Source organism: Manacus candei, unplaced genomic scaffold, assembly GCF_025592945.1.
Source record: "Manacus candei isolate 608988 ecotype Guabito, Panama unplaced genomic scaffold, ASM2559294v1 h1tg000295l, whole genome shotgun sequence".
Taxonomy (NCBI): Eukaryota; Metazoa; Chordata; class Aves; order Passeriformes; family Pipridae; genus Manacus; species Manacus candei.
In genome coordinates, this window is record NW_026138343.1 from 38,098 (window position 1) to 60,518 (window position 22,421).

At 63.1% G+C, this 22,421-nt stretch overlaps 2 protein-coding genes and 1 long non-coding RNA gene across 3 annotated transcripts; 1 reads left to right on the forward strand and 2 right to left on the reverse strand.

The window, feature by feature from the left end:
- Nucleotides 1–239: 239 nt before the first annotated feature.
- LOC127464933 (ruvB-like 2) lies at nt 240–13,366 on the forward strand. Its single transcript, XM_051775401.1, is given in 17 exon segments — nt 240–468; nt 1,636–1,684; nt 2,728–2,783; nt 2,874–3,015; nt 3,615–3,744; nt 5,111–5,177; nt 6,264–6,370; nt 6,978–7,071; nt 7,746–7,869; nt 8,374–8,468; nt 9,201–9,308; nt 9,310–9,320; nt 10,081–10,200; nt 10,684–10,813; nt 12,049–12,094; nt 12,097–12,162; nt 13,289–13,366. Coding segments are annotated over 17 exon segments (1,383 nt in total). The 5' UTR covers nt 240–456; the 3' UTR covers nt 13,315–13,366.
- On the reverse strand, nt 5,874–8,845 carry LOC127464937 (uncharacterized). Its single transcript, XR_007901712.1, has 3 exons — nt 8,793–8,845; nt 6,080–6,100; nt 5,874–5,891 (listed from the first exon to the last, which is right to left on the reverse strand). It is a non-coding gene; the product is annotated as an uncharacterized LOC127464937 (long non-coding RNA).
- An 11-nt stretch (nt 13,367–13,377) lies between the features above and the next one.
- PNKP (polynucleotide kinase 3'-phosphatase) lies at nt 13,378–21,777 on the reverse strand. Its single transcript, XM_051775402.1, is given in 16 exon segments — nt 13,378–13,566; nt 14,474–14,514; nt 14,516–14,536; nt 15,294–15,338; nt 15,340–15,382; nt 16,043–16,152; nt 16,262–16,288; nt 16,290–16,324; nt 17,130–17,204; nt 17,292–17,397; nt 17,911–17,981; nt 18,721–18,769; nt 19,561–19,632; nt 19,726–19,833; nt 21,435–21,492; nt 21,607–21,777. Coding segments are annotated over 16 exon segments (1,137 nt in total). The 5' UTR covers nt 21,753–21,777; the 3' UTR covers nt 13,378–13,436.
- Nucleotides 21,778–22,421: the final 644 nt, after the last annotated feature.

A 22,421-nucleotide genomic window follows, 5' to 3' on the forward strand; every position in this document is an offset into this window, starting at 1 on the left:
GCAATGGGGTAGGTTATGGGTCTGTGGGGTGTCCATAGGGCCGTTATGGGGCCGGTTATGGGGCTGTGGAGAAGGTTCTGGGGTCGATTATGGGGTCGGTTATGGGGCTGTGGGGCACCTATAGGGCAGGTTGGGGTCTATGGGGCACTTTATGGGGCCGTTCTGGTGTCGGTTATGGGGCTGTGGGGTGTCCATGGGGCATGTCCATTGGGGTTGTGGGGCGGGTGGTGGGGCTGTGGCGTCGAGTTTGGGAAAGTTTGGGGGTTCTGGGGCCGGACCCCCTCAGCCCCCCTCAGAAGGGGCCCCCCCGGCGGTGCTGGAGGACCGCGCACCATCGAGAGGCGCGGCCAGAGCGGCCGCTCCGCCTCGGCCCCTCCCTCCCCTCCCGCCGTTCCTCTCGGCGTCACTTCCGGCCGGGGCAGCGCGAGGGCAGCGCGGGAGCGGAGCGGCGCCGCCATGGCAACCGCGGTGGGGGAGGGGAGCGGGCCCGGGGGGTCCTGAGGGGATGGGGGGGAGGTTTGGGGGGTCCTGAGGGGATGGGGAGGGTCTCTGAGGGGATTGGGGGGTCCTGAGGGGATGGGGAAGGTCCAGGGGCTGCTTGGGGGGTCCTGAGGGGAATGGGGGTGATTTGGCGGGTTCTGAGGGGACTGGGGGGTCCTGAGAGGATGGAGAGGCTTCTGAGGGGATTGAGGGGTCCTGAGAGGATGGAGAGGGTCTCTGAGGGGATTGGGGGGTCCTGAGGGGATGGGGAGGGTCTCTGAGGGGATTGGGGGGTCGTGAGAGGATGGAGAGGCTTCTGAGGGGATGAGGAGGGTCCTGAGGGGATGGAGAGGGTCTCTGAGGGGATTGGGGGGTCCTGAGGGGATGGGGAGGGTCTCTGAGGGGATTGGGTGGTCCTGAGGGGATGGGGAGGGTCCGGGGGCTAGTTGGGGAGTCCTGAGGGGAATGGGGGTGATTTGGCGGGTCCTGAGGGGATAGGGAGGGTCTGGGGAGGATTTGTGGGCCCTGAGGGGATGGGAAGGGTCTGGAGAAGGTTTGGGGGTCCTGAGGGGATGGGGAGGGTCTCTGAGGGGATGGGGAGGGTCCTGAGGGGAATGAGGGGTCCTGAGGGGATGGGGAGGGTCTCTGAGGGAATTTGGGGGTCCTGAGGGGATGAGGAGGGTCCTGGGGGGAATTGGGGGTCCTGAGAGGATAGGGAGGGTCTGGGGAGGATTTGGGGGTCCTGAGGGGATGGAGAGGGTCTCTGAGGGGACTGGGGGGTCCTGAGGGGATGGGGAGGGTCTCTGAGGGGACTGGGGGGTCCTGAGAGGAACAGAGAGGGTCCTGAGGGGATTGGGGGATCCTGAGGGAGGCTTGGGGGGTCCTGAGGGGATGGGGAGAGTCCTTGAGGGGATTGGGGGGGATTTGGGGGGTCCTGAGGGGATTTGGGGGCTCTCTGAGGGGATTGGGGGGGATCTGGGGGGTCCCTGAGGGGAAGGTGGGGAGGTTTGGGGAGTCCTGAAGGGGTTTGGGTTGTCCTGAGGGGGGTTGGGGGGTCTTTGAAGGGATGGGGGGGTCTTTGAAGGGACTGGGGGGGGTCTGAGGGGGTTGAGGGACCCCCCAGGGTCACCTCAAGCCCCCCAATTTCCCCCCCAGACCCCCAAAGTGCCGGAGGTTCGGGATGTGACGCGGATCGAGCGCATCGGTGGGACCCGGCCCCTCGAGGGGAGGCTCTGCTTTTTTGGGGACCCCCTCTCTGCTTTTGGGGGGGTCAAGGGGTTCCCTAAAATGGGTGGGACCCCCAAAAACCCCCCCCAACTCCTCCCGTTTTCCAGGTGCCCCCTCCCACATCCACAGGGGGGACCAGGTTTGGGGGACCCCCACCCCAATTTGGGGGGTCCCAACTAACTTTGGGGTGTCCTAGCTGATTTTGAGGGTCACACCCCACATCTGGGGGTGTCAAGGGGTTCCCCAAACAGGGTGGGACCCCCAAAAACCCCCCAACCCCCCTTATTTCCCAGGTACCCCCCTCCCACATCCACAGGTGGGACCAGGTTTGGGGGACCCCCACCCCAATTTGGGGGGTCCCAGCTGACTTTGGGGGTCCCACCTGACTTTAGGGCTTCCCCACAACATTAGGGGGTGTCAAAGGGGTTCCCTAAACAGGGTGGGACCCCCAAAACCCCCCCCCAAACCACTCCTTTCCCAGTTGCCAACTCCCACGTTTGTGGGCAGGAATGGCTTTGAGGGACCCCCCACCCCAATTTGGGGGGTCCCCCCCTCATTCTGGGGGTCCCACTGCACCCTAAGGGATGCAAAGGGGTTCCCCAAACAGGGTGGGACCCCCTGTGACCCCCCAAACACCCCCCAAACCCCCTTTTCCAGTTGCCAACTCCCATGTTCAGGGGCAGGAATGACTTTCAGGGAGCCCCACCCCAATTTGGGGGGTCCCACCTCACTTTGGGGGTTCCACCTGACTTTGGGGGTCCCACCCCACTCCAGGAGGTGCAGAGGGGTTCCCCAAACAGGGTGGGTCCCCCAAAAAACCCCCCCAAACACCCCCCAAACCCCCTTCCTCAGTTGTCAACTCCCACATTCACGGGCGGGAATGGCTTTGAGGGACCCCCACCCCAATTTGAGGGGTTCCCCCCTCATTCTGGGGGTCCCACTACACCCTAAGGGATGCAAAGGGGTTGCCCAAACGGGGTGGGACCCCCTGTGACCCCCCCCAAACCCCCCCTTTCCCAGGTGCCCACTCCCACATCCGAGGGCTGGGCCTGGACGACGCGCTGGAGCCGCGGCAGGTACGGGGAGGGGAGGGGGGGTTTGTACCTCTCTGGGGGGGCTCTGCACCCCCAGAATCGGGGGGTTCACCCCTCTGTGTGCCCCCCCAGGTGTCCCAGGGCATGGTGGGCCAGCTCTCTGCCCGTCGGGCCGCCGGGGTCATCCTGGAGATGATCAAGGAGGGCAAGATCGCGGGGCGGGCCGTGCTCATCGCCGGCCAGCCTGGCACGGGCAAGACGGCCATTGCCATGGGTGGGTGAGCCCCAAAACACCCCCAAATCACCCCAAAAACCTCCCCAAAACCCCCTCAAATCCTCCTAAAAAACCCAGCCTTAAAACCTCTCAAAACTCCCCCAAAACCGTGCTCATCGCCGGCCAGCCTGGCACGGGCAAGACCGCCATTGCCATGGGTGGGTGAGCCCCAAAACACCCCAAAATCACCCCAAATCCCTCCCCAAAACTCCCTCAATTCCTCCTAAAAAAACAGCCCCAAAATCCCCCAAAACCCTGCTCGTGGCTGGGCAGCCTGGCATGGGCAAGACGGCCATTGCCATGGGTGGGTGAGCCCAAAACACCCCAAAATCACCCCAAATCCCTCCTAAACCCCCTCCTGACCCCCCAAGTCCCCCCCAAATCCATCCAAGACCCCTCCTGACCCCCCAAATCCCCCCCAACCCCCCTCTCTCCCCTCAGGGCTGGCCCAGGCCCTGGGCCCCGACACCCCATTTATGGCCAATCGCCCCCCAAAATCCCCCTCAAATCCCTCCTAAACCCCCTCCTGACCCCCCAAATCCCTCCAAGACCCCTCCTGACCCCCCAAATCCCCCCTGACACCCCCTCTCTCCCCTCAGGGATGGCCCAGGCCCTGGGCCCCGACACGCCCTTCACGGCCATCGCGGGCAGCGAGATCTTCTCCCTGGAGATGTCTCGCACCGAGGCCCTGACCCAGGCCTTCCGCCGCTCCATCGGCGTCCGCATCAAGTACGGGGGGGACCCCAACATTTGGGGGGGGGCCACGCCCCATTTTGGGGTCCCCCTGCCTTGTTTTGGGCCTCCCACGCCTCGTTTTCCCTTTTCGTTTGGAGATTTGTTTTGTTTTCCCCCCCCAAGTTTTGGAGTTCCTCCTGCTTCATTTCAACCTCCTGATCCCCAGTTTTGGGCTCCCCCAAAATTTTGGGGTCTCTTCTAGTTTTGGGGTCCCTCTTGCCACGTTTTGGGGTCCCCCAACCCCATTTTGTGCCTCCCACGCCTCATTTTCCCTTTTCGTTTGGAGCTTTGTTTCATTTTCCCCCCCCAAGTTTTGGGGTTCCTTCTGCTTCATTTTAACGTCCTGACCCCCAATTTGGGGTCCCCATCTGCATTTTGGGGTCCCTCTTGCCTCGTTTTGGGGTCCTCCACCCCATTTTGTGCCTCCCGTGCCTCATTTTCCCTTTTCGTTTTGAGCTTTGTTTCGTTTCCCCCCCCCGAGTTTTGGGGTTCCCCCTGCTCCTTTTAAACTGGCTGATCTCCAGTTTGGGGTCCCCGTCTGGATTTTGGGCTCTCCCCAAATTTTGGGGTCTCTCTTGCCCCGTTTTGGGGTCCCCCAACCCCATTTTGTGCCTTCCACGCCTCGTTTTCCCTTTTCGTTTGGAGATTTGTGTGAGTTTTCACCCCCAGTTTTGGGGTTCTCCCGGTTCCTTTTAAACTGCCTGACCCCCAATTTGGGGTCCCCGTCTGCATTTTGGGGTCTCCCCAAATTTTGGGGTCCCTCTTGCCCCGTTTTGGGGTCCCCCAGCCCCACTTTGTGCCTCCCACACCTCGTTTTCCCTTTTCGTTTGGAGCTTTGTTTCATTTTCCCCCCCAAGTTTTGGGGTTCCTTCTGCTTCATTTCAAGCTCCTGACCCCCAATTTGGGGTCCCCATCTGGATTTTGGGGTCTCCCCTAATTTTAGGGTCCCCTTTGCCCTATTTTGGGGTCCCCCCACCCCGTTTTGTGTCTCCCTCCCTTTTCATTTTGAGCTTCCTTTCACTTTCCCCCCCACTTTTGGGGTTCCCCCCGCCCCATTTAAACCTCCCAGCCCCCAACTTCGGGGTCTCCCACCCCAATTTTGGGGTCCCTCCCCAAATTTCGGGGTCCTCTCTCAATCTTTGGGGTCCCTTCCCCAATTTTGGGGTGTCCCCTCCCCTAATTTTATGTCTCTCCCCTCAATTTTCAGCTCTATTTTTTTATTCCCTCCCCCAATTCCAGCCTCCCCCTCCAAATTTTGGGGGGTCCCCCCAATTCTGGGGTCCCCCCTAAACCTCAGGGGGGAGATTTTGGGGGTCCCCCCTCATTTTTTGGGGGGGTTTCCCCCCGTTTTTCCCGGCAGGGAGGAGACGGAGATCATCGAGGGGGAGGTGGTGGAGATCCAGATCGACCGGCCTGCCACGGGCACGGTGAGGGGGGACCCCGAAACCAGCCCAGGGACCCCCAAAAACCCCTCAGGGACCCCCAAAAACCCCTCAGGGACCCCCAAAACCACCTCAGGGCCCCTCAAAACCACCTCAGGGACCCCTGAAACCAGCTCAGGGATCCCCAAAACTGTTTCAAGGACTCTCAAAACCATCTCAGGGACCCCCAAAACCAGCCCAGGGACCCCCAAAACCAGCCCAGGGACCCCCAAAACCACCTCAGGGACCCCCAGAACCACTTCAGGGATCCCCAGACCATCTCAGGGATCCCCAAAACTGCTTCAGGGACTCTCAAAACCATCTCAGGGACCCCCAAAAACCCCAGAGGGACCCCCAAAACTACCTCAGGGACCCCCAAAACCACCTCAGACCCCTGAAACCAGCTCAGGGACCCCCAAAACCACCTCAGAGACCCCTGAAACCAGCTCAGGGACCCCCAAAAACCCTTCAGGGACCCCCAAAACCACCTCAGAGACCCCTGAAACCACTTCAGGGACCCCCAAAACTACCTCAGGGACCCCCAAAACTACCTCAGGGACCCCCAAAACCACCTCAGGACCCATTGAAACATCTTCAGGAACCCCCAAAAACCCCTCAGGGACCCCCAAAAACACCTCAGAGACCCCTGAAACTGCCTCAGAGACCCCCCAAAACCACCTCAGGGATCCCTAAAACCAGCTCAGGGACCCCCAAAACCAGCTCAGGGATCCCCAAAATCACTTTAGGGACCCCCGAAACCACCTCAGGGACCCCCGAAACCGCCTCAGGGACCCCTGAAACCGCCTCAGGGACCCCCAAAACTACCTCAGGGACCCCAAAACCAGCCCAGGGACCCCCAAAACCATCTCAGGGACCCCTGAAACTGCCTCAGGGACCTCCAAAGCCACCTCAGAGACCCCTAAAACCACCTCAGGGATCCCCAAAATCACCTTAGGGATTCCTAAAACCATCGCAGGGATCCCCAAAACCACCTCAGGGATCCCCAAAATCACCTGAGGGACCCCCACAGCCCCCTCAGGACCCCCCAAAATCGTGTGGGGACCCCCCCAAAGCCCCTTTTTCCCCCGGCAGGGCACGAAGGTGGGGAAGCTGACGCTGAAGACGACAGAGATGGAGACCATCTATGACCTGGGGGCCAAGATGATCGAGGCCCTGAGCAAGGAGAAGGTGCAGGCGGGGTGAGTGGGGGCTCCCCAAAACGGGGGGACCCCAAAAACGGGGGGGACACGCCCCAAAAACGGGCAGGGGACCCAAAATTTGGGGGTGGGGGCTGGAATTGGAGGGGCAGGGGTTGGAGGGGCTGGGGGTGGAGGGTGGGTGAAAGGGGAAGGGACCCCCCAAATTGGGGTGAGTGAGCCCAAAATTTGGGGATGGGACCCCAAAATTTGAGGGGGAAAGCCCCCAAATCAAGGGGACCCCAAAAACGGGCAGGGGACCCCAAAATTTGGGGGGTGGGGGGGCTGGAATTGGAGGGGCAGGGGATGGAGGGGTTGGGGTTGGAGGGACCCCCCAAATTGGGGTGAGGGAGCCCAAAATTTGGGGATGGGGACCCCAAAATTTGGGTGGGACATCCCCCAAATCAAGGGGGACCCCAAAAATGGGAGTGGGCCCAGAATTGGAGTGCAGGTGTCTGTGACTTGGGTGAGGGGGAAACCCCCCCAAATTTGGGGTGGAAAGGCTGAAACGGAGCTGGAAATGGGGGGTGGGGGGCCCCAAATGGGGGTGGTGGAGCCCAAAATTCGGGGGAGGGGGACCCCCAAAAGGTGTGGGTTTGCCCCCCAAAAGGGACGTGATCACCATCGACAAGGCCACGGGCAAGATCTCCAAGCTCGGCCGCTCCTTCACCCGGGCACGGGACTACGATGCCATGGGGGCTCAGGTGGGATTTTGGGGGGGTCCTGGAGGGGTTTTGGGGGGTCCTGGAGGGGGTTTGGGGGGTCCTGGAGGGGTTTGGGGGGGCTCAGGTGGGATTTTGGGGGGCTCAGGAGGGGTTTGGGGGGGGTCCTGGAGGGGTTTTTGGGGGGTCTCAGGTGGGGTTTGGGGGGGGAACAGGTGGGGTTTTGGGGGGTCCTGGAGGGGTTTTAGGGGGTCCTGGAGGGGTTTTGGGGGGGCAGAGGGGGGGGGGTTTGGGGGGGTCCTGGAGGGGTTTTGGGGGGCACAGGAGGGGGTTTGGGGCTCTCAGGTGGGATTTTGGGGTGCCCCTGACCCCCATTTCTTTTCCCCCCCAGACCAAATTCGTGCAGTGCCCCAACGGGGGAGCTGCAGAACAGGGATTGGGGGGGGTTGGGGTGGTTTGGGGGAGCTCTGTTGGGGCAGGGTCAGGTTTTGGGGGTCTCAGGGGGGTCATGGTGGGATTTTGGGGTGCCCCTGACCCCCATTTTTGTCCCCCCCCAGACCAAGTTCGTGCAGTGCCCCGACGGGGAGCTGCAGAACAGGGGATTGGGGACTGGGGGGCAGGGTTATTTTTGGGGGTGTCAGGGGGTTTCAATTGGGGTTGGGGGGCCTCAGGTGGGATTTTGGGGTGCCCCTGACCCCGTTTTTTGTCCCCCCCAGACCAAGTTCGTGCAGTGCCCCGACGGGGAGCTGCAGAAGCGCCGCGAGGTCGTTCACACGGTGTCGCTGCACGAGATCGACGTCATCAACTCCCGCACCCAGGGCTTCCTGGCCCTCTTCTCGGGTACCTGGGACCCCCAAAACTCACCCTGGGACCCCCAAAACTCACCCTGGGACCCCCAAACTGACCCCCACCCACCCCAGGGATTCTCACTCTCTTCTCGGGTACCCTGAGCCCCCAAACCCCTCCCCAACCACCCCATAACCCCCCAAACCCCTCCCCAACCACCCCATAACCCCCCAAACCCCTCCCCAACCACCCCATAACCCCCCAAACCCCTCCCCAACCACCCCATAACCCCCCAAACCCCTCCCCAACCACCCCATAACCCCCCAAACCCCTCCCCAACCACCCCATAACCCCCCAAACCCCTCCCAAACCACCCCATAACCCCCCCAAACTACCCCATAACCCCCCAAACCCCTCCCCAACCACCCCATAACCCCCTCAAACCCCTCCCAAACCACCCCCTAACCCCCCAAACCTCTCCCAAACCACCCCATAACCCTCCAAACCCCTCCTCAGCCCCCCCAAACCCCCCCATGATCCCCCCTGGGTCTGTTGCAGGGGACACGGGGGAGATCAAGCCCGAGGTGCGGGAACAGATCAACGCCAAAGTGGCCGAGTGGCGCGAGGAGGGCAAGGCCGAGGTCATCCCGGGGGTGAGCCCTGAACCACAGGGACCCCAAAACCAGCTCAGGGACCCCTAAACCAGCTCAGGGACCCCAAAACCACCTCAGGAACCCCTAAAACCACCTTAGGGACCCCTAAAGCCAGCTCAGGGACCCCCAAAAACCCCTCAGGGACCCCAAAACCAGCTCAGGAAGCCCCGAAACCAGCTCAGGGACCCCCAAAACTACCTCAGGGACCCCCCAAAACTACCTCAGGGACCCCTGAAACCACCTCAGGGACCCCCAAAACCACCTCAGGACCCATTGAAACACCTTCAGGGACCCCCAAAACCAGCTCAGAGACCCTGAAACCACCTCAGAGACCCTCAAAACCAGAATCCCCTCAGGGCCATCCAAGAGCCCCCCAGGACCCCCAAACCCCCCCAGGGGATCCCCAGAACCCCCTCAGGGCCATCCAAGAGCCCCCCAGGACCCCCAAACCCCCCCTGGGGATCCCCAGAACCCCCCTCAGGGCCATCCAAGAGCCCCCCAGGGCCACCCAAAACTCCCCCTGGGGATCCCCAGAACCCCCTCAGGGCCACCCAAGAGCCCCCCGGGGACCCCCAAATCCCCCCTGGGACCCCCAGAACCACCACAGGGACATCCAAGAGCCCCCCAGGACCCCCCTGACCCCCCCAGGGACCCCCAAAACCCCCCCTGGGGATCCCCAGAACCCCCTCAGGGCCAGCCAAGAGCCCCCCAGGACCCCCCTGCCCCCCCCAGGTGCTGTTCATCGACGAGGTTCACATGTTGGACATCGAGAGCTTCTCCTTCCTCAACCGGGCGCTGGAGAGCGACATGGCCCCGGTGCTGATCATGGCCACCAACCGCGGGCATCACCAGGTACCTGGGGGCACCTGGGGGCACCTGGGCACACCTGGGGGGCTCCTGGGCACACCTGGGGCACAGCCAGACCCCCCCAGCCCTCACCTGTGCCCCCCCAGGATCCGGGGCACCGCCCACTGCAGCCCCCATGGGCTGCCCTTGGACATACCTGGGGGGCACCTGGGCACACCTGGACACAGCTGGGGAACACCTGGACTCATCTGGGGGCTCCTGGGCACACCTGGGGGGCACCTGGACACACCTGGGGGGCACCTGGACACACCTGGGCACACCTGGGGGCCACCTGGACACACCTGGGGGGGCTCCTGGGCACACCTGGGAGGCACTTGGACACACTTGGGCACAACTGGGGGGCACCTGGGCACACGTGGACACACCTGGGGGACACCTGGACTCATCTGAGGGACTCCTGGGCACATCTGGGGGGCACCTGGACACACCTGGGGGGGGCTCCTGGGCACACCTGGACACACCTGGGGGACACCTGGACTCATCTGGGGGCTCCTGGGCACACCTGGGGGGGCTCCTGGGCACACCTGGGAGGCACCTGGACACACTTGGGCACAACTGGGGGGCACCTGGGCACACCTGGACACACCTGGGGGGCACCTGGACACACATGGGCACACCTGGGGGGCTCCTGGGCACACCTGGACACACCTGGGGGACACCTGGACTCATCTGGGGGGTTCCTGGGCACACCTGGGAGCACCTGGGCACACCTGGGGCGCACTAGGCCTCACCTGTGCCCCCCCAGGATCCGGGGCACCGCCCACCGCAGCCCCCACGGGCTGCCCTTGGACCTGCTGGACCGGCTGCTGATCATCGCCACGGCCCCCTACGGGGACAAGGAGACCCGGCAGATCCTCAAGATCCGGTGGGACACCCCAAAAACACCCCTGGGCACCCCCAAAAACACCCCTGAGCCCTGAAATCCACCCTGACACACCCCAAACACACCTGGGCACCCCACAAACCATCGCCAGGGGTCCCATATGGGGACAAGGAGACCCAGCAGATCCTCAAGATCCGGTGGGACACGCCGAAAACACCCCTGGGAACCCCCAAAAACACCCCTGGGCACCCCTAAAACACCCTGATACACCCCAAACCCTGCCCCCCAGACACACCTGGGCACCCCAAAAACCATCGCCAGGGTCCCATATGGGGACAAGGAGACCCGGCAGATCCTCAAGATCCGGTGGGGACACCCCAAAAACACCCCTGGGAACCCCAAAAACACCCTGACATGACACACCCCAAACCCTGCCCCCTGACCCATTTTGGGGGTCCCCCCTGACCCATTTTGGGGTCCCCCTGACCCGTTTTTGGGGTCCCCCCGGCCCGTTTTGGGGTGCAGGTGCGAGGAGGAGGACGTGGAGATGTCGGAGGACGCCTACGCGGTGCTGACGCGCATCGGGCTGGAGACGTCGCTGCGCTACGCGATGCAGCTCATCACTGCTGCCAGCCTGGTGGCCAGGAAACGCAAGGTGGGCACCCCAAAACCCGGGGGGGGACCCCAAAACCTTGGGGGTGGACCCCTAAACCCGGGGAGGACCCCAAAACCTGGGGGCACGACCCCCAGAGCACGGGGAGTAGGGGCCGGGTGGGGTCAGATCCGTCACTGTGGGATGAAGTTTGTCACCCCAAAATTACGGGGTGGGACCCTAAAATTAGAGGAGAGGACCCTAAATAGGGGGAGGACCCCATAAGTGGGGGTCTATGTGTGGGGCCTGGACGCCAGGTGGGGGTTTGTGGGGTCTGGGGAAACATGAGGGGAAAAGGGAGGGAAATGGAGGGGAAAATGGTGGGAAATGTGAGGGGAAAATGGAGGGAAATGTGAGGGGAAAAGGGGGAGAAATGTGAGGGGAAAAGGGGGGAAATGTGAGGGGAAAATGGAGGGAAATGTGAGGGAAAATGGAGGGAAATGTGAGGGGAAAAGGGCAGGAAACATGAGGAGAAATGTGAGGGGAAAATGGAGAGAAATGTGAGGGGAAATGGTGGGAAACATGAGGGGAAAATGGCAGGAAATGTGAGGGACAAAAGGGCGGGAAATGTGAGGGGAAAGGGAGGAAATGTGAAGGGGAAATGGAGGGAAATGTGAGGGGAAAAGGTGGGAAATGTGAGGGGAAAAGGGTGGGAAATGTGAGGGGAAAATGGGGGAAATGTGAGGGGAAAATGGAGGGAAATGTGAGGGGAAAAGGGAGGGAAATGTGAGGGGAAAAGGGCGGGAAATGTGAGGGGGAAAGGGAGGGAAATGTGAGGGGAAAAGGGAGGGAAATGTGAGGGGAAAAGGAGGGAAATGTGAGGGGAAAAGGGAGGGAAATGTGAGGGGAAAAGGGAGGGAAATGTGAGGGGAAAAGGGAGGGAAATGTGAGGGGAAAAGGGAGGGAAATGTGAGGGGAAAAGGAGGGAAATGTGAGGGGAAAAGGGAGGGAAATGTGAGGGGAAAAAGGGCAGAAAATGTAAAGGGGAAAAGGGCAGGAAACGTGAGGAGAAATGTGAGGGGAAAATGGAGAGAAATGTGAGGGGAAATGGGCGGGAAAGGTGAGGGGACAAAATGGTGGGAAAGGTGAGGGGAAAAGGGCGGGAAAGGTGAGGGGGAAATGGAGAGAAAGGTGAGGGGAAAAGGGCAGGAAATGGGAGAGAAAAATGGCAGGAAAGGTGAGAGGAAAGGTTTTGGGGTCCCCTCCGACACTTTGGGGTCCCCCCCTTGGCTCCCCAGGGCACGGAGGTGGGCGTGGAGGACATCAAGCGCGTGTACTCCCTGTTCCTGACGAGTCGCGCTCCACCCAGTACATGAGGGAATACCAGGAGGCCTTTCTGTTCAACGAGCTCCGTGAGCACCTGGGGGGCACCTGGCACACCTGGGGGGCACCTGGGCACACCTGGGGGGCTGCTGGGGACACCTGGGGGGCACATGGGCACACCTGGGGGGCACCTGGGCACACCTGGGGGACACCTGGACATTACCTGGGCATACTTGGGCACACCTAGGGGACACCTGGGCACACCTGGGGGGCTGCTGGACACACCTGGGGACACTTGGGCACACATGGGGGGCACATGGGCACACCTGGACACACCTGGGGGGCACCTGGGCACACCTGAGGTCATCTGGGGGACAGCTGGACATACCTGGGGGACACCTGGGCACACCTGGGGGTACCTGGACATACCTCAGGGGCACCTGACATACCTGGGGGGCACCTGGGCACACCTGGGGGGCACCTGGGGACATTTGGGCACACCTGGGGGCACCTGGGCACACCTGGGGGTCCCCTGGGCCAGGGTGGGTGACACTCAGGGGACATGGGTCAAAATGTGACAGGAGAGAAATGGTGTAAAAATGGGGCAAAAATGGGTGAAATTGGGCAAAAATGGGGTGGGGAAAACGGCCAAAAATTGAAGAAATGGAGCAAAAAGGGGGAATTGGGCAAAAAAGGGGGGAAAGTGGTAAAAATGGGAGAAATGGGGGGAAAATGGGAGAAGCATAAAAAAAATGGGTGGAATGGGGCAAAATGTGAGAAACGGGGTAAAAATTGGGTAAATGTGGGAAAAATAAGGTAAAAATTAAGGTACTGGAACAAAATGGGAAGAATTGGGTAAAAATGGGGCAAAACTAAGAGGAAGTGGAGTGAAAATTGGGGGGGATTGGGTAAAAATGGGAAAATTAGGAATAAAAGTGGGGGAAATGGGGGGAAAATGTAGGAAAATAGGTAAAAATGAGGGAATTGGGGCAAAATGAGAGAAAATGGGTAAAAATGGGAAAATCAGGAATAGGAGTGGGGGAAAAATGCAGGAAAATAGGTAAAAATGAGGGAATTGGGGGCAAAATGGGGGGAATTGGGTAAAACCCAGCAGGAAACGGGGCTAAAACGGGACGAAGGGGGTAAAAATGAGGGGGAAAGGGGGTAAATTGGGGGGTCCCCGATTTAGTGCCCCCTCCCCCCTTCTCTCCACAGAGGGAGAATCCATGGAAACGCCGTGACCCCCCCCGCCCCTCCCCAAATTTGTACAATAAACCCCGTTTGGAGGCAAATTTGGAGGGATTTGGGGCGGTTTGGGGGCGGTGCCTTTATTGGGGGGCCGAGGGGGGGGTTTGGGGGCGGCTCATCCGTCGCTGAACTGGAGGAAGAGGCGCCGGCGTTGGGGGTCCGGGGGGTCCCCAAAATCCGGCACGAAGGGGACCTTGAGGATCTGGGAGAAGCCCTCGGCGAGGGAGGGGGGGACAAAGTGTTTCCTGGGGAAAGGCACAAATTTGGGGCACTGGGAGCAGCCGGGGGGGGACTGGGTGGAATGGGATCAACTGGGAGGGAACTGGGGGGAATGGGATCAGCTGGGGGGCAACTGGGGAGGGGCTGGGGGGCACTGGGATCAGCTGGGGGGACTGGAATCAACTGGGGGGGAACGGGAGCCACTGGGATCAGCTGGGGGGGGGACTGGGGGCACTGGGATCAACTGGGGGGAACTGGGATCAACTGGGAGGGAACTGGGGGCACTGGGATCAGCTGGGGGGGTAACTGGGGGCACTGGGATCAACTGGGGGGGAATGGGATCAACTGGGGGGGAACTGGGGGCAATGGGATCAACTGGGGGGGAACTGGGGGCACTGGGATCAGTTGAGGGGGGAACTGGGGGCACTGGGATCAACTGGGGGGGAACTGGGGGCACTGGATCAACTGGGGGGGGAACTGGGGGCACTGGGATCAACTGGGGGGGGGACTGGGGGCACTGGGATCAGCTGGAGGGAACTGGGGGGACTGGGATCAGCTGGGGGGGGAACTGGGGGGAATGGGATCAGCTGGGGGGAACTGGGGTGAACTGGGGGAACTGGGGGCACTGGGATCAGCTGGGGGGGGAACTGGGGAGGGGCTGGGGGGCACTGGGATCAGCTGGGGGGAACTGGGGGCACTGGGATCAACTGGGGGAGGAACTGGGGGCACTGGGATCAACTGGGAGGGAACTGGGGGCAAACCATGTAAAATTGGGGGAAAAAACTGGAATGGGTGAAAAACGGAAGGGGGGAAGAGGGTAAAACCCCCAGGACTGGGGAAGGATGGAGAGGAGTTGGGAAAAATCCCCTCAGCCCTCCCGGATTCCCGCCAGGATCCATCGGGACCCCCCAAAATCCCCCCGAGCCCCCTCACCTGTAGCCGAACAGGACGGGGTCGGTGACGGGGACGTGGCCCGCTCTGAGTCATGTCCCGGAACTTTTGGGGGGGAAAACCCAAAAATGAGGGGTCAGGGGGTGCTGAGGGGAAACCCCCCCAACTCCCCAGAGCCCTTTGGGAACCGACACCCCCCCCCAGGACCCCCAAAACCCATCCAGACCTTCCCAATACCCCCCAAACTCCCCCAGGATCCCCACAGACTCATTCGGGAATCCCCCAAACCCCCTCAGGACCCCTCCAGACACCCCCAAACCCCACCAGGACCCCCCAAATCCCCTCAGGACCCTTCCAGACCCCCCCTCAGAGCCCCCCAAGCCCCACCAGGACCCCCCCAACCCCCCCCAGACCCACCCCAAACCCCTCAGGACCCCTCCAGACCACTCAGGACCCCCCCAAACCCCACCAGGACCCCCCCCAAACCCCCTCAGGACCCTTCCAGACCCCCCCAAGCCCCCCAAACCCCCCCAGGACCCCCCCAAACCCCCTCAGGACCCTTCCAGACCCCCCCAAACCCCCCCAGGACTCCTCCAAACCCCACCAGGACCCCCTCCTGACCCTCCCAGAGCCCCCCCCAAGCCCCCCCCAGGACCCCCCCAAACCCCCTCAGGACCCCTCCAGACACCCCCCAGAGTCCCCCGAGCCCCACCAGGACCCCCCCAAACCCCTCCAGACCCACTCAGGACCCCCCCCAAGCCCCCCCAGACCCACTCAGGACCCCTCCAAGCCCCCCAGGACCTCCCCAAGCCCCCCCAAACCCCCCCAGACCCACTCAGGACCCCCCCAGGACCCCCCTCACCCGGCAGTTGTGCCGCGCCTGCTCCAGACTGGCGGTGAACTCGACGGCACCGGCACGGCACCGACGCTTCCCGGGCGCAGGACACGAACCTGGGGGGGACACGGCGGGGTCGGGGGGCATCCCCCAAACCTGGGAGGGTCCCACAGCCCCGGGGGGGGCCCCAAAACCCCGGGAGGGAGCAGCTTCCAGAGCCCTCCCAGTGCCCTCCCAGTGCCTCACCTCAATTCCCAGTTCAACCCCAGTATCCCCCAGTGCCCTCCCAGTGCCCCCCAACACTTCCCAGTGGTCTCTAACACCTCCCAGTGCCCTCCCAGTGCCTCACCTCAATTCCCAGTTCACCCCCCATTAGCCTCCAGCACCCTCCCAGTGCACACCAACACCTCCCAGTGCACACCAACATCTCCCAGTGCCCTCCCAGTGCCTCACCTCAATTCCCAGTTCACCCCAGTAGCCCAAGTGCCCTCCCAGTGTACCCCAACACCTCCCAGTGCACCCCAACATCTCCCAGTGCCCTCCCAGTGCCTCACCTCAATTCCCAGTTCACCCCCAGTAGCCCCAAGTGCCCTCCCAGTGTACCCCAACACCTCCCAGTGCACCCCAACACCTCCCAGTGCCCTCCCAGTGCCTCACCTCAATTCCCAGTTCACCCCCAGTAGCCCACAGTGCCCTCCCAGTGCCCCCCAACACCTCCCAGTGCCCCTCCAGTGCCCCCCAACACCTCCCAGCGCCCTCCCAGTGCCCCGACTGGCCTCTGTCGCGACTCGGGGTCGGGGTTGGTGTTGTCGACGACGACGGGCCGACCCTTGGCCAGGGCGGCCGAGCAGGCGGCGACGCAGCGCTGCCACGAGCCCAGCGTGTCCTGGGGGGCACCGGCGGTCACGGGGGGGCCACAGTGACCACCGGGGGGGCCACAATGGCCACCGGGGCCACCCCGGCCCGAGGGACTCGCTCGGGGCTCAGCGACTCACCCTGTTGACGTGTTCGTACCCCGCCGGGGACCAGGTGCCGCTTCACGAAGGTGGATTTGCCGGCTGGGGGGTGGAAGTTTTCCCTTTTTCCTCCCCTCCCCTCAGAGTTTCCACCTTTTGCCTCCTGTTTCCCAACATTTTACCCCCCTCGCGTTTCCCGCCATTTTTGTGCCCTCACGTTTCCCGCCATTTTCTCCCCTCACGTTTCCCGCCATTTTCTCCCCCTCACGTTTCCCGCCATTTTTGTGCCCTCACGTTTCCCGCCATTTTCTCCCCTCACGTTTCCCGCCATTTTCTCCCCTCACGTTTCCCGCCATTTTCTCCCCCTCACGTTTCCCGCCATTTTTGTGCCCTCACGTTTCCCGCCATTTTCTCCCCTCACGTTTCCCGCCATTTTCTCCCCTCACATTTCCCGCCATTTTCTCCCCCTCACATTTCCCGCCCTTCTCCCCCTCACGTTTCCCACCCTTTTCCCCTCATCTTTCTGGCCCTTTTTACTTTCATGTTTCCACTCATGTTTTTCACCCTTTTCCCTCATATTTCCTGCCCTTTTCCCCTCACGTTTCCCTCCCTTTTTCCTCACATTTCCCTCCATATTCCCCTCACATTTCCCACCTTTTCCCCTCACATTTCCTGCTCTTTTGCCCTCACATTTCCTTTCATTTTCCCCTCACATTTCCCACCATTCCCCCTCACATTTCCCTCCATTTTCCCCTCACATTTCCCCCCATTCCCCCCCACATTTCCCACCGTTTCCCCTCACATTTCCCCCCATTCCCCCCACATTTCCCCCCATTCCCCCTCACATTTCCCCCCCTTTTCCCTCTCCCCCTGCAGCACTCCCAGGTCTCAGATCTCCCTCACTCACCGCCGGGGAAGCCGACAGCCACCAGCACCTCGGGCCGGGGCGACACCAGCTCGTCTCGGGGGGCAGCGGGGGGGTCTCGGTGTCCAGGCGGCGCTGGGGGCGAGGGCACAGCTCAGGGCTCGGGGTCCCTCCCGGGGTTTGGGGTCTGGGGTCCCTCCGGACTGGGGGCACTCACGGGGTCGAAGGCCGGGAGCTCGAAGGGCGCCGGGGCCCAGCCCAGGAACAGCTCCTCGGGAGTCAGGAACCGCAGCCCCGCGTTGAGGGCGAACTGGGGGGAACGGATCGATCAGCTGGGGGGAACTGGGGGAATGGGAGCAGCTGGGGGGGGACTGGGGGCACTGGGAGCAGCTGGGGGGGGAACTGGGGGCACTGGGATCAACTGGGGGGACTGGGGGCAATGGGATCAGCTGGGGGGGACTGGGGGCACTGGGAGCAGCTGGGGGGGACTGGGGGCGCTGGGATCAACTGGGGGGGATGATGGGGGAACTGGGGGTACTGGAATCAGCTGGGGGGACTGGGGGAGTTGAACTGGGGGATTGGGTGGGAGATGGGGGGGGACTGGGAGAGCCTCTGGGATCTGGGGGTTCCCCAGGGGTTTTGGAGGGGGATCCCAGGGGTTTTGGGGGTTCCCCAGGGGTTTTGGAGGGGGGGTCCCAGGGGTTTTGGGGGCTCCCCAGGGGTTTTGGAGGGGGTCTGGAGGGGGGTCCCAGGGATCTGGGGGGGTCCCTGGGGGGATTTTGGGAGTCTGGGGGGGTTCCCAGGAGGGGTTTTGGGGTCCCACCGCTCGGTCACTGCAGGAGAAATCCTTCTTCTTCCGTCCTGGGGCCCAGTTCGGGGGGCGCCCGGCGGCGTCTGGGGGGAAATGGGGTTGAATGGGGGGGCTGGGACCCCCCCCGGGACCCCAAAACCCCCTCAGGGCCCCCCCTGAACCTATTCCATCCTCCCCACCCTAAATCTCCTCTGGGACCCCCCAAACACCCCCCCAGTGCCTCCCAGAACACCCCAATGTCACCCCAGTGTCCCCAAATCCCCCCCTGGGGACGCCCCAAACACCCCCAGGACCCCCCCCATTCCCCCAGAACACCCCAATGTCACCCCAGTGTCCCCAAATCCCCTCCTGGGACCCCCCAAACACCCCCAGGACTCCCCATTCCCCCAGAACACCCCAGTGTCACCCCAGTGTCCCCAAATCCACCCTGGGACCCCCCCAAACACCCCCAGAACACCCCAGTGTCACCTGAGTGTCCCCAAATCCCCTTGGGGACCCCCCAAACATCCCCCCAGTGCCTCCCCAGAACACCCCAATGTCACCAAATCCCCTCTGGGACCCCCCAAACACCCCCAGGACCCCCCAATGTCACCCCAGTGTCCCCAAATCCCCTCTGGGACCCCCCAAACACCCCCAGTGCCTCCCCAGAACCCCCCAATGTCACCCCAGTGTCCCCAAATCCACCCTGGGACCCCCCAAACACCCCCAGAACACCCCAAAACCCCCCCAGGGCCTCCCTTAAACCCCCAAAGCTCCCCCTGAGACCCCCCAAAACACCCCCAGGACCCCCCCCGGGCCCCCCCCAAGCCCCCCCCTGCTCACCCCCCACGTAGAAACTGTCGGGCACCGACACTATCACATCCCCGTTGGCCTGGGGGAGCCAAACCAGTGAGCCCAGTTCACACCAGTGACCTCCCAGTGACCTCACAGTGCATCTCAGTCCCTCCCAGTATCCTCCCAGTCCTCTCCCAGTCCCCTCTAATGCCTCCCACCTCAGTTCCCAGTCCCTCCCAGTATCCTCCCAATCCTTTCTCAGTCCCCTCCCAGTGCCCCCTACTCAACTCCCAGTCCCTCCCAGTCCCCTCTAATGCCCCCCACTCAGTTCCCAGTCCCTCCCAGTGCCCCTCAGTCTCTCCCAGTATCTTCCCAGTCCCCTCCTGGTCCCTCCAGTGCCCCCCACTCAGTTCCCAGTCTCTCCCAGTGCCCTCCCAGTGTCCTCCCAGTCCCTCTCAGTGCCCCTCAGCCCCTCCCAGTATCCTCCCAGTCCCCTCCCAGTCCCCTCTAATGTCCCCCACTCAGTTCCCAGTCCTTCCCAGTGCCCCTCAGTCTCTCCCAGTATCCTCCCAGTGCCCTTCCTCTCAGTTCCCAGTCCTTCCCAGCACCTTCTCCTCAGTTCCCAGTCCCTCCCAGTGCCCCTTCTCTGTTCCCAGTCCCTCCCAGTGCCCCCCCTCAGTTCCCAGTCCTCTCCCAGTCCCTCCCAGTGCCCCCCCTCAGTTCCCAGTCCTCTCCCACTCCCTCCCAGTGCCCCCCCTCGGTTCCCAGTCCATCCCAGTTCCCTCCCAGTACCCCACACTCAGTTCCCAGTCCCTCCCAGTCCCTCCCAGTGCCCCCCCCTCAGTTCCCAGTCCCTCCCAGTGCCCTCCCAGTCCCTCCCAGTGCCACCTTCTCGCACAGGTGATCCCACATTCCCAGCACTGGTTTCCTGTAGATCCCCGGCCCTGTCGCCACCAGCACCTGCATCGGGGGTGTCCAACACCTCAGGGGGGGGGTCCCCGGACCCCTGGGGGGGGTCCCCGAGTTTGGGGGGGCTCGGGGGGTCCCCCAGACCTGCAGGGTGACCCCGAGGTGCTGCGACACGGCCTCCACCTTGGCCTGGAACAGCTCCGGGCGCAGCCGCCCCCGAGAGATCCCCAGCTGGTTGGTGAACACCACGAGCTGGGGGGCACAAAAAGGGGGTTGGGGGGGTCCTCGAGGGGTTTGGGGGGGTCCTGAGGGGATTTGGGGGGGATTGGAGGGGTTTGGGGGGGGTCCATGAGGGGTTTGGGGGGTCTGGGGGCAGAGGTGCCCCCCGGAGATCCCCAGCTGGTTGGTGAACACCACGAGCTGGGGGGCACAAAAACGGGGGTTGGGGGGGTCCTCGAGGGGTTTGGGGGGGTCCTGAGGGGATTTGGGGGGGATTGGAGGGGTTTGGGGGGGGTCCATGAGGGGTTTGGGGGGGTCTGGGGGCAGAGGTGCCCCCCGGAGATCCCCAGCTGGTTGGTGAACACCACGAGCTGGGGGGCACAAAAAAGGGTCTGGGGGGGGTCTCTGAGGGGTTTGAGGGGTCCTCGAGGGGTTTGGGGGGTCCTCGAGGGGTTTGGGGGGGGTCCATGAGGGGTTTGGGGGGGTCTGGGGGCAGAGGTGCCCCCGGGCGATCCCCAGCTGGTTGGTGAACACCACGAGCTGGGGGGGCACAAAAAGGGGGTTTGGGGGGTCCCTGAAGGATTTGGGGGGGCCCTGAGAGGTTTGGGGGGGATTGGAGGGAATTTGGGGGGGATTGGAGGGGATTTGGGGGGTCTGGGGGCAGAGGTGCCCCCGGGCCATCCCCAGCTGGTTGGTGAACACCACGAGCTGGGGGGGCACAAAAACAGGGGTTTGGGGGGGACCCTGAGGGGTTTGGGGGGTCCCTGAAGGATTTGTGGGGTCCTTGAGGGGTTTGGGGGGGTCCTGAGGGGGTTTGGGGGGGTCCTCGAGGGGTTTGGGGGCTCTGGGGGCAGAGGTGCCCCCGCGAGATCCCCAGCTGGTTGGTGAACACCACGAGCTGGGGGGGCACAAAAAAAGGGTTTGGGGGGGTCCTTGAGGGGTTTGGGGGGGGTTGGAGGGGTTTGGGGGGATTGGAGGGGTTTGGGGGGGTCCTGAGGGGATTTGGGGGGGTTCATGAGGGGTTTGGGGGGTCTGGGGGCAGAGGTGCCCCCGCGAGATCCCCAGCTGGTTGGTGAACACCACGAGCTGGGGGGCACAAAAAGGGGGTTGGGGGGGTCCTCGAGGGGTTTGGGGGGTCCCCAAGAGATTTTGGGGGGATGTGGGGGTGTCTGAGGGTGATTTGGGGAGGGGTCTTGGGAGGGATTTAGGGGGTCAGGGGGGATAAAGGGGTTCAGGGGGATTTGGAGGGTCTGGGGGGGTTTGGGGGGCTTTGAGGGGGGGACAGGGGTGATTTGGGGGGCTCAGTGTGGTTTTGAGGGGGGCTTAGGGGGGTCCCTTGAAGGGGTTTTGGGGGGGTCAGTGAGGGTTGGGGGGATTTGGGGGGCCTTAGGGGGGTCCTTGAGGGGGTTTTGGGGGCTCAGTGGGGTTTGGGGGGGGATTTTGAGAGGTCTTGGGGGGGTTCAGGAGGGTTTTGGGGGGTCCTGGGGGGTCTCAGGCTGATCCCGGGGGGGGTCACTGAGGGTCTCCAGGGGATTTGGGGGATCTGGGGGGGGGGGGGGTCAGCGGGTTTTTCGGGGGGGGTTCCATTATTTGGGGGGGCTCTCAGGGTGGGATTTTGGGGGGGAGGGTCTCACCTTGTACCCCTCCTTCTGCAGCTCCTTCAGCTTCTTGGGGACCTCGGGGTACAAAATCCTGGGGGGGGGGAGACAAAAAACAGAATAAAAAGGGTGAGGACCCCCCAAAATCGGCCTTGGGACCCCCCAAAATTATCCTGGCCCCCCCAAAATTGCCCCCCCCCCCCCTCACCTCCAGTCATCGGGGCTGGTGGGAAACACCTTCCCCGAGCGGGGGGTGATGAGGGTCCCGTCCAGGTCGAACCCCGCGATCTGGGGGGGGCCCCCAAAAACAACGGGGGGGGTCACAGAGAGCTGGGGGACCCCCCCCAGAGACATGGGGGGCACCCCAGGGGGGCTGGGGGGGGGGAGGGGAGGTCACCCCCTTGAAGGGGCTGTTTTTGGGGAGGGGGGTTTGGGGGTTCAGGGGGGATGTGAGGGGGGTGAGATGTTTTGGGGAGGGGGGGGAATTTAGGGGGGGGTTCAGGGGGTGTAAGGGGAGGTTTTGGGGGGTCCTGGGGGTGGGATTTGGGGGGGTCTGGAGGTGCTGGGGGGGGGGTTGGGGTGGGATTTGGGGGGGTCTGGAGGTGCTGGAGGGGGTTGGGGTGGGATTTGGGGGGGCCTGGAGGTCCTGGGGTGGGATTTGGGGGGTCTGGAGGTGTTGGGGGGTCCTGGGGGTGGGATTTGGGGGGGTCTGGAGGTGCTGGGGTGGGATTTGGGGGGGTCTGGAGATGCTGGGGGGTTTGGGGTGGGATTTGGGGGGGTCTGGAGGTGCTGGAGGGGGTTGGGGTGGGATTTGGGGGGTCTGGAGGTGCTGGGGGGGGGTTGGGGTGGGATTGGGGGGGTCTGGAGGTGCTGGGGGGGGGTTTGGGGTGGGATTTGGGGGGGTCTGGAGGTGCTGGGGGGGGGTTTGGGGTGGGATTTGGGGGATCTGGATGTGCTGGGGGGGGTTGGGGTGGGATTTGGGGGGGTCTGGAGGTGCTGGGGGGGGTTGGGGTGGGATTTGGG